The sequence below is a fragment of the Brienomyrus brachyistius genome, chromosome 4 (genome assembly GCF_023856365.1).
Source record: "Brienomyrus brachyistius isolate T26 chromosome 4, BBRACH_0.4, whole genome shotgun sequence".
Lineage (NCBI taxonomy): Eukaryota > Metazoa > Chordata > Actinopteri > Osteoglossiformes > Mormyridae > Brienomyrus > Brienomyrus brachyistius.
The window spans coordinates 29,709,960-29,723,472 of NC_064536.1; the positions used below are offsets into that span (position 1 = coordinate 29,709,960).

At 47.2% G+C, this 13,513-nt stretch overlaps 1 protein-coding gene across 3 annotated transcripts; it reads left to right on the forward strand.

Moving 5' to 3' along the window:
- The first annotated feature begins 333 nt into the window (after positions 1-333).
- Positions 334-11,256, forward strand: snx16 (sorting nexin 16). Of its 3 annotated transcripts, none has more exons than XM_049012527.1 (8): positions 334-475; positions 2,117-2,515; positions 3,612-3,698; positions 4,595-4,743; positions 6,003-6,072; positions 6,234-6,370; positions 6,451-6,585; positions 8,957-11,256. In XM_049012527.1, exons 2-8 carry the CDS (start codon positions 2,210-2,212, stop codon positions 9,057-9,059), a joined length of 987 nt encoding a protein of 328 aa, XP_048868484.1. In that variant the 5' UTR covers positions 334-475; positions 2,117-2,209; the 3' UTR covers positions 9,060-11,256. The 3 variants fall into 3 exon arrangements, with proteins under 3 accessions (XP_048868484.1, XP_048868486.1, XP_048868485.1); XM_049012529.1 differs by having other exon boundaries at positions 9,105-11,256; XM_049012528.1 differs by having other exon boundaries at positions 6,454-6,585.
- Positions 11,257-13,513: the final 2,257 nt, after the last annotated feature.

Genomic DNA, 13,513 nt, shown 5'->3' on the forward strand with positions numbered 1-13,513 from the left:
GTTGAATATGTTTAACCCCCTACTGTGTTTTTTCCTCTAAATTCCTATAAATTATGGAGCTTTACAAGCTGTATAAATAAAACTAGATAGACGCGGGGCTAGGATATGTAAAGTAAATCATAAATACTGTAACAAGGTTACCCTGGAGAATTTAATACACTTCTGACAGGCAAGTATATTGACAAGCAGAGGGATGTTCCGGCTCCTTGGGTGGGGGGGGGGGGGTTCGCTGGCTTTCAGCCCGACGATTGGCTGATCCCGGCAACGGCGTGGTGACGTAGCTGCCTATTGTAGACCAACGTGCCCCCTCCATACCCCTCCCAATCCCATTCCCCCCCACCACCCAGTCGGGAGATATGGCTGAGAGGGCGGCAAGATGCGGCGACTCAAAGTGCAGCGTAAAGACCGGCAGGCGCGCGTGAAAACGGGAGCGCTTTATTTCTGGGCACGGAGTAATACAGAGGATTAGCGAAAGGTAAGACACCGAGTACCACCCGACCCCCCCAAAAAAAAACTTTTATTCCAGTCAATGGATCCAATTGTCAATTGTTCAGTTTCCGTATTTGGGATTTTCCCGGCCTTGGTGTATATGCAATCGGACACTGATGGTGGTACAGGCGATGATAGTGGAGCTGCCATTGACACTGGATGGATGCACGAGCACGGGTCCCGTATGCAGCACCCCTTTAAATGGACAGAGGCATCATCGGTCCCAGTACCAGGCGGCGCCGCGCTTCTTCCACGCTGTTTACTGTAATCCGCTTTCACACCGATCCAGTGACCCATTTTTAACGCCTGAGTGCCTTGCACACGCTCACGTCACAGTATTATTATTATTATTATTATTATTATTATTATTATCCTTACACTGTTGCCTCTGTTACCCGAATCGCTTTTGAACAACGAATAAAAGCGGACACGTTTTATTACGCGTCTTGGTGACACGCTTGTGCTGACAGCTTGGCTCGCAGCAAGACGCCGCTCTGTGTGCGCGAATACGGTGGTGCACGGCATACTTTATGTCAATATGTTCACAATGTTTTATATAAATGGGCAATAAAACGGATAGGTGAAGCTGTCGTACGCTGCGCTCGGTGGCGGTCCGTCTGCCGTCCCTTTACATTAAGGACATGAGTACACAGTGTGGTGGATGCATTAAGGCAGACGGGGAATCGTTCCCATCAGCGCTGATTGAGGGTGTTGACTGGCACTGGAGCACGGTATGGGGGGACTTTCCTATGTTCAGTTGCTGTGTTATTCAGGAGCCCGTTAGGTCTATATGCCCGTGATGTAGAGGACGCCCTGCCCAGGCAGGAATATTCCTAAATTCAACTCTGTTCTTGGCTCTCTGTTCCCTGGGGGTGCAGGTGCTAGAGAGACAGCGCACAGTCCCAGGGTTTGGCTCTCAGCACCAGCCCTTGACTTGTACCTGACATACGCGTCGTATTTATTCCTGGCCTGACTCAGTATGTACCCCGGGGTCAGAACTCAGATGGTCACGAGGCACAGAACCCAATCAATACCACTGGCCGAATGAGAAGTGGGCTTAGTAAGAAGAGAAAAAAAAATCACTCACTATGTATACAGTGGCTGAGAGGCTGTCACCAGAAGGTCATTGGTTCACAACCCAGCCGTAATACTGTGGTTATCAGCAAGGATGTTCTCATCATTACTTTTTCTGAGATATGAGTCACCAGCTTGTCAGGAGTGTGTGTGTGTGTGTGTGTGTGTGTGTGCGCATGTCAGCAGTGATCAAAGCAGGACATGCAGTGAACTCAGAAAGGAGCCAAAGAAGAGGCTTTTCTCCTTGGGATTCCTTTATGTAATGTTCCCAGTCAGGCGACTCGCACCCTACATGCTCGTGCCGTCCTCACTTTCCTGATTCCCGCAGAAACATATAAAAGATGGCACTCTGCCGTACTAATGATTTCCTGGCAGATGGACTCACGTTTCCTACTCCGATCGCATATTTAAACGCACCCCACGTCTGCAGAGGAGTGTTCGCCATGGGAGTTAATGCGACAAGATTTGTGCTTTAAACACTCAATGGGGAGCGAGTCCCCGGGTGCTGAGTCACACAGCATGATGGGTAATTTGTTTTCCGCCTCACCCGCAGCTTGCCGGGGAGGAGGACAGGTCGTCATCCGCACAAGTGCGGCCCACCTGGCGCTGCCGCCTGCCGCCGAGGGAGACGGCAGAGGTGGAAGAGATGGCCACACCCCTTATGCCGCTGCCCGCCCCCATTGGGCGGGCCTTGCACGGGATTGGTACTGGCAGCTCCAGGACCCGCAGAGCTGCCTCCCTGGACAGCATGTCAGGCTCCTCCCCACGTCGGGTGCGGCCAGCGGAGGCCGCTTCCCTCCCCCAGAGGCAGAGTCCCTCGCCCCGCACCCGCCTACGAGTTCGTGGCAGTTCCGTCGAGTTCTCGAGCAGCCCGCGGGCCGGCTGGGAGGAGCGGCCTTTCCTGCCCACTGTCCTGGGCTACGAGGTGATGGAGGAGCGGTCCAAGTTCACGGTAGGAGGACTAGGTTCCCGGCTACGTTTACCACACCCCACACTCATGGATGACCTCATCCACCATCTGAGACCCCGCCCATTTTTGTAATAACACTAGGCCTCAATGACGGCGAGGTGGACGGAGCTTAAATCATTAGACCTGGATGGCAGCTTCCCCTAGATGGCGCACAGCGTGCCGCTACTTTGTTTCCCATCGGTTTCCGCTCCTGCCAGTTCTGCTCCTGCTCCTGCTGTAATTTCGGCTCCGCCCGGTTTTCGCCTTTCCGTCTGTCCGGAGTGTACACCGGGGTTGTCTGACCTCTGAGGGAAAGGGGAAGCATGTCTAGCCGGTACATCCATGCTCTTCAGATCTGGCTTTTGCTTTTATTAGATTTACTAGGAGTTTTAAAATCGCTCTCCAAAAATAACAATATCCAATTTCAGGACTGAAAGGCTTCCATTATTTATGTTGTTGCCGGTAGCTTCCGTGCTAAAAGGTCTGTACCGCAGAGCCTGTCAGACTCTGCCGGGGCAGACATATATCTGTCTGGCTGCCAATGCGACCCCCCTCCCTCCCAAGGAAGTAGTTTGTCCTTTTCAGGTTTGTGTATGTAGTTGTTGTTGGTTTTATGTATTTATTAGTCTCTTTGAAGTCAAAACCTGGTTCTTTTCTCCCTTTGCTTTTACTGCATGGAATCGCATTCCTTGTGTGTTAGAAGTGTGCTGCTGTCGCATGCCAATCGTCATGGTCACAGTCCACATGTATTGCGTGAAGATGACCCTCTATTTCAGTGATCTCTCTCTGTCTTCCGTCCGCTTGAGCAGTACATATTTTTTGTCACTTGCTCCTGTAGCGCAGCAAGTAGAACAGTGCGCAAACGACAGAGCACACACATTGTTAACCTTCCTGCCACTGTAAATTGCTTTGGATAAAAGCATCAGATAAATCCGTAATCAGTGATCACTTTATTTTTGCCCGTTTAAACACCTGAAAACCAGTCATGGGACTTGACCCCAAAACCTATGGGTCGATGTCCTTATACACTACACTGGCCATATTATCAAAGCATCTCTCCAAGAAAGGGGAAAAGACATCTCCTGTGAACTTTTCACAGGTCTACAAGATCCTGGTGCAGAAGTCGCAGCAGGAGAGCTGGGTGGTCTTCAGGAGGTACACGGACTTTGCCAGGCTCAATGACAAGGTAGGCCCCTGGCGTATGTTGGAGTTCAACCTGTACCTTCTGTCTCTGGCTTTTGGGGTTCCACATAATACCATAATACCATAATTTTTGGTCATGGAATTAAGCTGAGGCTGGTTTCTTATGGTCATGGAGGATCTCGTCTTCATCCCAGACCCCACATAAATTGTTATTCCAGGACATTTCCTACCAGATGCAGAACCTGACATGTTAGTGTTTCCTGGGATGGTCTAGGTCAGGTTAAGGTCCTGGTCTAAAGATTCAAAGGATGATCTTTCTTGTGAGCATTCTGACTGCAACTCCAATACCCAACCCCCATCCCTCCTGATGCCCCAGTCATTCCATTAAAAGCTGCTGAAATTACGTTGTACCTCTGAGTCCAGGACGCATGATCCAATCGCAGGGCTCTGCCTGCTACAGGCGGACTCCGCTACTGGTGCAGAGTGAGCAGACGCTTACGGGCATTTTGCTGACACTGGGGGGGGGGGGGGGGGGGGGGGGAGCGCTGCAGGAAGTCCAGGACTCCTCCGTTGATCGCCAGCTGCAAATGAACATGTGGCAGCTGCTGGTATCTCCAGGGGCTTCTGCTCACTGCAAAGCTGTGTCAAGCTGATGTTTCCTCTGGATGGTGTGATTATGTCTGAGGCCTGTGAGACACTTGCACACACACACACGCATGCACACACACACACAAGCGTGCAGCCATATGTGAAGGACTGGTGCTCTGGTGCCCCTGTATGGCATGATGCAATGCAATGCCTCTGACTGCAGCATCTTTTGCGATGTACCATTGCCCTATTTATGCAGCTCAGCCTAATTCGACAGGCCATGCACTGGCCATCAGTCTGGCTCTTTGACCGTGACTCCACCTGCTGATATGTCTGTGTCTGTGATTCCAGCTGAAGGAGATGTTCCCCGGCTTCCGTCTCTCCTTGCCGCCCAAGCGCTGGTTCAAGGACAACTACAACAGCAGCTTCCTGGAGGAGCGCCAACAGGGCCTCCAGACGTTCCTGCAGAACCTGGTGGCGCACAAGGACGTGGCCGGATGGTGCTCGCTCTCTCGCCTTTCCACCCTCACTGACGGGGCATATCTTCTATGGTCATTCCTACACCCAATCCCACAGCTCCATTAAACCACATTTTCAGATGACAATCCATTCAGTATCCTCAAGCACCTTTGCACTCTGGCTCCCCCTAGCTGTTCGGAGGAGGAATTACGTCCCTGTAGAGTTACCGGAGCAGCTGAGGTCCGTCGGCCTTTTCTAAGCCCTGGAGGGGCATTGTGCTTCATTCAAGTGTTTTCGTCTCTCTAGTGTCTTCACCCTTTCATTTATTCCGCCCCCGCCATGCACACAGTGTGTTGCCCAGCAAAATACATGCACCCCATGCCCAGGGTCTGCCTAACGAGCCGCATTTGTTTATATGCTGTAATACGTGAGGTATAGCTGGCAGGATATGTCTCAGTGGAAACGTTACCACTTTAGCGTAAATTGTTCTGCATTCCCTATCTACCGGCCTAACAAGCTTCTGGGGGAGAAGGAAGTATGTGTGAATGTGAGAAAAGGTGTCATGATATATGATATGAAACCCTTTATTGCTGTTGCAATACACCATGTCACTAGTCACAAGTACCAGCGAAAAAACTGGCCATCAACCCGACCATACATATACACAAACATCACAGTAGGGGGAGACAGGTCGGGAGACAGGGGAAGAGAGAAGAAAAGAAACAGGATAACATGAGGAGAGAGGAGGAGAATAAAAAAACAGCCCCCAGACTGTACACCTCAGCAACATAAGCACATGATCACTACACCTTACAACATAAAAATGACACGACTTGCAACAGGTGAGGGAAAAGGGGTGGTGGAGGTAGTCCAGCACAGACAGACAGCCATCCGGTCCTGCAGCCATGGAGGCGCTGGTCAACAGACCCGCCTGTTCACGCTGGGGGTATGAAGCGGCAAAGGCGTGGGATGGGGGGAGGGTGCAAGTCCTTGGGATTGGGGGAGAGGAATGCAAGAGAGTCTCACTGCCTTGTTCTTCAGGGGGAGTTGTTAGTGCAGCAGCGGCCTTGGCCGAGGCCAGTGCTGATTGGGGGGAGCCAAAAACCTGATATAATAGGGTTGTTTGGGTTTCCGTACGAGAAGCTGCAATTTCCAGCTCCCCTAATGTCCACGCTGGTCTCCGCCATCCAATAAGTTTTGCAAAGCTGTGAGCTTCTCCATGATGTTATCCAGTTTGCGATCAATTACATCAGAGTCATCAGAGTGGTTGGTGCTTACTGTTCTCTGTGTGTATCTTCAGCTTGCCAGTTCGAGACTTCCTGTGTCTGGACGACCCCCCAGGTCCATTTGACAGCCTTGAGGAGAGCAGAGTAAGGCCCCCGGCACCTCTTTCCGAAATGTTCGCACTCTGGTTCCTGGAATGTTCCGCCTCTGGTTTTGGGATGTTTACATTCTGGAATGTAGAGTGAATGTTTGGTAAGGGAAAGGGTTCTATGACTTGCCTTATTCTTCCTTCTTGTCCGCGGCACAGGCCTTCTGCGAGACTCTGGAGGACTGTAACCACCGGCTGCAGAAGGAGCTGCAGGAGAAGCAGCGAGAGATCAGCACTCTGCGGAAGATGCTCAATGAGCAGCATCTTCACATCAATACGCTGGAGCGAGCCCTCCGGTGAGTCATGGACCTGGGGGGGTGTGGCTTTGGGTGCCGGGTCTCATTTACCGAAACGTATATGTGTGTGGTTTGCAAAGCAGAGAGTCCCTGACCCCCGGAAGCTCCTGCCAGTTCTCCATTCAGGGTAGCGAGAGCAGTGTGGATGAGAATGCAGACGGGGATGTGGAATGCTCTGCGACAGAGGCGGACCAGGAGATGGATGAAGGTGGCAGGTATCTGCCTAAATATCGCCCCCTTTTGGCTGTCTTTGGTTTCATTTCACCCATTTCTCACAATGTACAACAGACAGACAGAATATTCCAGATTCGTACCACGTCCTCCACATTAATCAGTATGCACACTCTGTCAGCAGTATTGCAAACCATCCAGTGCTCGGCATTCTGGGATTGATTCTCCGTGGATACTTATTAACTGAGAGTGCCGCAGTGCCCCCTCCTGCATGCCTGCATGTCTGTGGGGTGGTGGGGGTGTTAAATTCAGTATAAATACTGCAGGGAAAATGACGCTCCACTCGCCTCGTTTCTCCAGCATCCAGGAGGTCTTGGCAAAACTCCGCAGGTCTAATGCCTGTATTGTGGTGGCTAACTCTAACAAGCCTATAGGTTAAGTGCCTTTGCGGTTAGCGGTTATGCTAGGCGCTGCTTTGGCATTGGTCCTCAGGAGTCTGTTTTAGAGAACCTTTTAGCTGGCTACCCAGGCACACCGACTACATGGCCTCCTCTCTTCTGCTCTGTGGCTAACATGCTAACACATCCAAAGGTTAAGTATCTATGTGGTAAACCGCTATGCTAATAGCTTCTCTGGCCCTGGTGCACAGGAGGCTGAGGCAGGCACATTGGCTAATGCGGCCTCCCTGTGGCTAACATGCTAACACATCCAAAGGTTAAGTGTCTATGTGGTTAGCTGCAATGCTCAGCATCGCTCTGGCCCTGGACCCCAGGAGGCTGAGCCAAACATGCCGGCTAACATAGCCCCCTCTCTTTGTCCCTGTGGCTAACTCGCTAACATGACCAACATTTAAGCGCCTATGTGGTTAGCTGCGATGCTAAGTATCGCTCTGGTCCTGGTCCCCAGCAGTGGGTTGCACTAGCGAAGCATAAGTTCGATCTACAATGGACATAAACTGCCCCTAGGTACTAAAAATTAATCAGTTGAAGTTTTAGTTATAGTTTTAATGTAGAACTAAGTTGTACCGTAAATTTTTCACTACCTTAGCATTAAGTGTAAGGTCCATCGTAACAAAAAGTGGTGAAAGTGGCACAAATGTGAATAAAACCTTTTATTTTCAACTTGTAACAGTATAATGATATCAGTAATAATTTTAATAATCTGTTACCTTTTCTGCTGATTTAGGATAAAACAAGGCGGCTGGATTGATATATCAGCCTTAGTCTAGTGAGCTAACGTTCGTCGACAAGCTAGAGAAATGCGCTGTTCTGTTGTTGTTTTGCTTGAATCCCGTTTGTATTCACTGAGCTCGAGTATCTTATGTAGCAGAACGACTGTCAAGCACCTAAAATACGTCTATCTAACTTTACGATAAATTTGATAAACATATGAGTGGTATAACAGACCCTGGTTTATCCGCCCGCCCAGAATGTGAACCGTGGATTGACTGGATAGTTATACCATGATAGTGTGAAAGTTTTACTGTTACTTTCTAGCAATTTCTATTCTTCTGAGACCTTGTTTTGTGATCTTGGGAAAAGAGCTTTGGCTGTATTGAGATCATGAGGAAAATAAGTTGTGATCTTGACATAAGACAGAAGATGACAGTGAAGTTTGTCCTCCATGGACATCAGTCTGATGCAGTTTGCAGTGAAAAGGTACAGACAAAGCAGTTTGTGTGTTCATGAAAACGGGCATCTTAAAAGTTCCGCTCTTAGAGTTCTTTAAGTAATAAATGGAAAGCAAAGTTATGTGTCTTTTTTATTTTTTACTAATACGAAAAATGATCCGATCCATGACTCAAATACCATGATATGAGCCAATCTGTGAGTTTTGTGATCTATTGCTCCCTAAACCAAACCAAGCAAGCTACCTAGCAAACACACTTGCGCCCTACTCGGCACATTACGGGTTTCATCACAGCTGTATTTTAAATTATTCTCATAAATACAGAGATAACAAATCGGTAGCTATGTATAACCCAGACTCAAAAACATGTGGAACAGCCAGTTAGTTCCGGTAATATCAGACAGTGGTTGTCCACAGTGAAAATGTCATTATATGCGACAATATTTTATTTAGTAGCTTCTAACTATGATGTAACTTAAGTAGGAGCGGTGCAACAGACAAAGAATGCAGCACGAGTTTCAATCTAGCTAGTTTCAACGTTGGACTTAAGGTACACTTTACACCCAACTTTACGATTGAGTTTAAGCTAAGCTGGTGCAACCCACTGCAGGAGGCTGACCCAGGCACTCCGGCTTACATGGCCTCCTCTCTTTGTCTCTGTGGTTAACACGTCCGAAGGTTAAGTGTCTGTGTGCTTAGCTGCTATGCTAAGCATCGCTCTGGCCCTGGTCCCCAGGAGGTTGACCCAGGCATGCGGACTAACGTAGTCTCCTTTCTTCCTTGTAGCTGCAGTGTTCAGACTTCCAGGCATTCATCCTGCTGGTGTGGGCCAGCCGTCAGTGGCTCCCCGCCCACCGTGCAGGTGTCTACCAGCCAGCTTGAGTACTGACCCCTTCCCACCAGACCTCACTGCCTTCCAATCCCTTCCTGGCAGACCTTGGGTGTCATCGATCCTGCGTGCAGCGATGGACAAAGGGCCCTCCCTCCCTGTACATTAACCACGGATACCAGACATGGAACTCTGTGACCCTTACGTACCCCAAACCTCGCTGCACGCAACATTGCAGGAAACACGACCTGTTGGTCTTCACGGGTTTGATGGATGGTCGTTACCACGGTAAGAATATCCCTGGTAACTATGGTAACAGAAGGTTTATGCTCATGTTTTTGAATGGAATTACTGACCAGGGTAATGATGTAAAGGTGTCCTAGGATTTAAGAGGGGGAGAGGAGGAGGAGCCCTGATAGTGCTGGGAATCAGCTGATGCCTGGCATCGACCAGCAGGTGGCACCAGTGTAAAGTCATATGGAGGCCCGCAAGCCAACCAAAAGACCTGTTTGACTGCAGATGTTTTTTTTATTTATTTTGTGTGTGTGTTTGTCAGTGTGTGTGTGTGTTGTCAAAAAATTAATTGAACACTTCCACTAGAATTGATTTGAGTGTTCATTATTTTTCCTGTTGGCAACGTGGTGCATTTTCCTTTTAAGCATTACACTAATCCCAGGAATCCATTTAATCAAAGTGACCCTTAACAAGGCAGAGAGGCCCCTGCCTCGAACGGAAGGCAGTACTCGGACCTTTAATCTCCCTCACTCTGGGCAGAAGGCTTCCATCGATCCCACCGTGTCGCACAGTGCAGAATGCTCTTAACGCTGTCAGTGCGTTTGATTTATACTCGGGTCCACTTTTTATAAAGAATTTTATACTGCAACATAGTAAAATGCTTAGTGACATAAACTAGGTAATGATGATGTTTAATTTATATGAAGATACTAGCAAAAAATATATAACTGATTTCTGTATCTATTGACTCTAGGCTGATATTCAGATTTAAGGTGGCAGGGGGCGCTTGATGCTTGGTTTCTGCAGTAAAGGGAGACACACCACTTCATTTATATACACACACAGACACACACACTACAAGCCAGAAGTTTGGGCCCACACTCCAATTTTTGAAAGAATAAATGATAGACTGCTTTTTCAAACTCTTATTACAAGAAAATATTAGAAGTACTTAAAACAAATGTAGCTGAATGGTTTTGAAGTGTAATGCAACCTGTTTAAAATCTACTATGCGTTGTAAGTGTATTTTAATGACTGCGAGTTTCATAAAAATAACTACCTCCTACTTTTATCACAGCAACAGATTCACAGTATCCTTTCCAGTGTTTTTTGGAAATGTCCAAACCCTCACAGCACCTTCTCAAGCATGCAAACAGTTCATTTTGAACTTGTTGGTCCAGTTTGCTCCACGGATGGACTTTCATCCACAAGACTTGCTTTCAGTCCTGAATATTCCAATATTTGTGTTACTTAGCCTATATTAGTCTTTTTTCTTTGTTAACATCAGTAAAGGTTTTCTGGCAGCAACTCGACCTTGCAGTCGACCTTGCAGTCCAGCTGCTTTCAGTCTTTGCTTGACTGTCTTAAGAGGTACCGGCTTCCCTCTGTTCACATTAATCGCAGCCCTCGCTCAGTCATTACAGTCATCTTCCACTTCCCTTTGCACATTACAACTACTGTAAGTGCTGATCTTCAGCCTTTGATGTCACTTTCCTTGGCCCTGACTGTTTCTGATCACTGTTGCTTCCTGTCAACCTTTTTCTCTGTAAACAGTAGGTCACTCCATCCTCAGAAACATTTAGCATTCTGGCTATTTGGCGATAAGAGAACAAGTCTTCACTCAAAATTCCGATTTCAGCCCTCCGTTCAGTTGTTAGCTGTGCCTTTCTAGCTATTACAAAATAAAAATAACAAATATTTATCAAAAATTCTCCCTTATCAGTGGACAAGGCAGACAAGTGGCTATCATTTAGTTTATTAAGACACTATCAAGGGAAATCAAGTTCTGACGTGATGAAATAGAATTCCAACACAAAGTGAATGTCAATGCACTGAAAACAAATCTGATATGGTTTCTTCAAAATAAATAGTTTCAGCCTTTGTGGCCAAATAATGTGTTACTACCAGCTGTAAAATACTAAAAACCAGTAAGGTACATTTGTTTTAAGTATTTCTAATATTGTAATAAAAGTTCTGGCCTGTAGTGTGTGTGTGTCTATATATATCCCGTGATATATATATATATATATATATATATATATATATATATATATATATATATATATATATATATATATATATATATATATATGTGTGTGTGTGTGTGTGTGTGTGTGTGTGAAGGTGTTCGTCCTTCTGCTGCGGGCCATACATATTAAGGTACTTTGCTGTTGTTTAAGTGCTTAATGACTGCCTTTAAAACATATAACCTTAATTGTAACGATGTCTAAATTTAGGGGCTGTTTATAGCCGAGTCTGTGCCCTATAGCAGTGTTTCCCAACCCTCGGGGAACCCCAGACGGTCCGCATTTTTCCTCCCACCCAGCTCCCAGCCAATCAAGAATGCCGAATTCCCAGTATAGGTTACTGAGAGCTGGTGGTCTGCCTGGATATCCCCGAGTTCCCCGAGGACTGGGTCGGGAAACCCTGCACTAAAGGGCTCAGCCTTGGATGCAGTCTGGATTGGTCTTCCTCCTCCATGTGTGACACAGGTTCGATCAGTACAGGGCGGTGTTACCGTGGACATTTCTTACTGTTTAGGGTGCCCGATTCCTCATGGTTACCCACAGTCCCCTTCTCCTCCTCCTGCTGTTACATCACATCGTTTTCCTGCTCACGGTCGCCAAGTCCCTCCATTGACCCTTCTCAATTGGAGTACAATCATACGCTATAATTAGAGGAAGTCACCATGGCCTTGCGTAGATATGTAAGGATGTAAGGATGACTGTCAGCTTCCAGCAGAGAGAATGGGACTCCAGGTTGCACTTTAAGTCCCAGTGAGCTGTCTTCTGTGCCAAGGGCGCGATGCGATGGGTGTTTTTTTTATAGCGCCTTTCTAGGCATCTTTGAGGCTGACCATATCCCCCCCCCCATTTTCCTTGCAGTTTTTCACAGTATCTATGTTACACACCAGTCTTCACATTAATGTGCTTTAAGTGCCTTCTGCTCCTCCTTTTTCCGTGCTCTTTAAACACCTATTTAACCTTCTTGCGGGTCACAGCTGATGCCCCAGTGTATTGCCCCGTATTATATTAATGTAAATGATCAGAAATCTATTGGTTTGTTTTCAGTTTATTATGTTTGTGATACAGCTGTATTCAGGTCAGGTAGTGCCACTAGGAGAAATATTTATTTAAACGGACGTAAATTCTGGATAAAATGATGTAGCTGAAGCAAATTAAACAAAGGTTTTTGTATTTAACCTAATTGTCATTGCAATGTTTTTATAACATGTCCAACTGATGGAAGTAGTTTTTCATTTTTGTACCAAGAGGATCAACAATTGACTAAATTGTGATCAATCCTTGTGAAGTTCATGATCTCATATAGCAAACTTCATAACCTGATCAATAGTCAGTCACTCCAGGTTTCCTGCAAATCGCCTGATATGTATCCCTATCCTTTTTGCAATAAAAATCACTAGAACCTGTGTAATTCCTCTTCATGTGAGTGCAGAGGGACAGAGAGACACTCAGACAGACACTCAGAAGTGCACAGAATGATTTAATTTATTTGGGAAAAGAAGGAGGGAGGAAAGAGATGTTTCATTTGCAGCTAATTCCAGGTCATTCTCTACAATATTTTGAGTCTTTCATCCGGCATTTACAATTAATCGATGCTCAGACAGTTTCATTCAAAGCGTCATGGTCATTCTTCCGCTGGTCAGGATAGAGCAGCGTTTCCCAGTCTAGTCCCTAGCAGAGAACTGGGAGGGAGCACAAATGTGGACTGCCTGGCAGGGAGCAGAAACATTAACCAACAGCGGGTCCCCGAGGACCGGACTGGGAAACGCTGGGATTGATGATTCCCTCAATGACTGGACCAGATGTTGACTCTAATCCGTTCGATTCCTTTTGGTAAGGAATCATTCTCTGAAGCAACCTATTCAATTAGCTGCCTAATTAGCTGTCTCACTCACCATTACTAGTTTTACCTCATTTCCCGTCGTCTTAGGCCACACCCCGTCTGTATGTTTAATGGAGCTGGCTGCCCTTAGCAATTAGCCCCTTATCAGAACATCAACTGTGCTGGCTATTGTTGAGTGTAAGACCCTGCCTTTTGGGTAATGACTCATCGACCTTTTCAACTCTGCCCAGTGTGGACACCAGGGGGAGCCACATCCATGGAAAGTCCCCACCGTATTTACACTGCCGTTCTTCCTGAGCAGTAACTAGTACTCACTCCACTTGATTTGACTTGACCTCTACTTTGCACGCCGGTCAAGCCTGAACTGTGAAGGCAGTTTCCTGTTGTGCTTAGAATGCCCAGGTCAGAGAGCA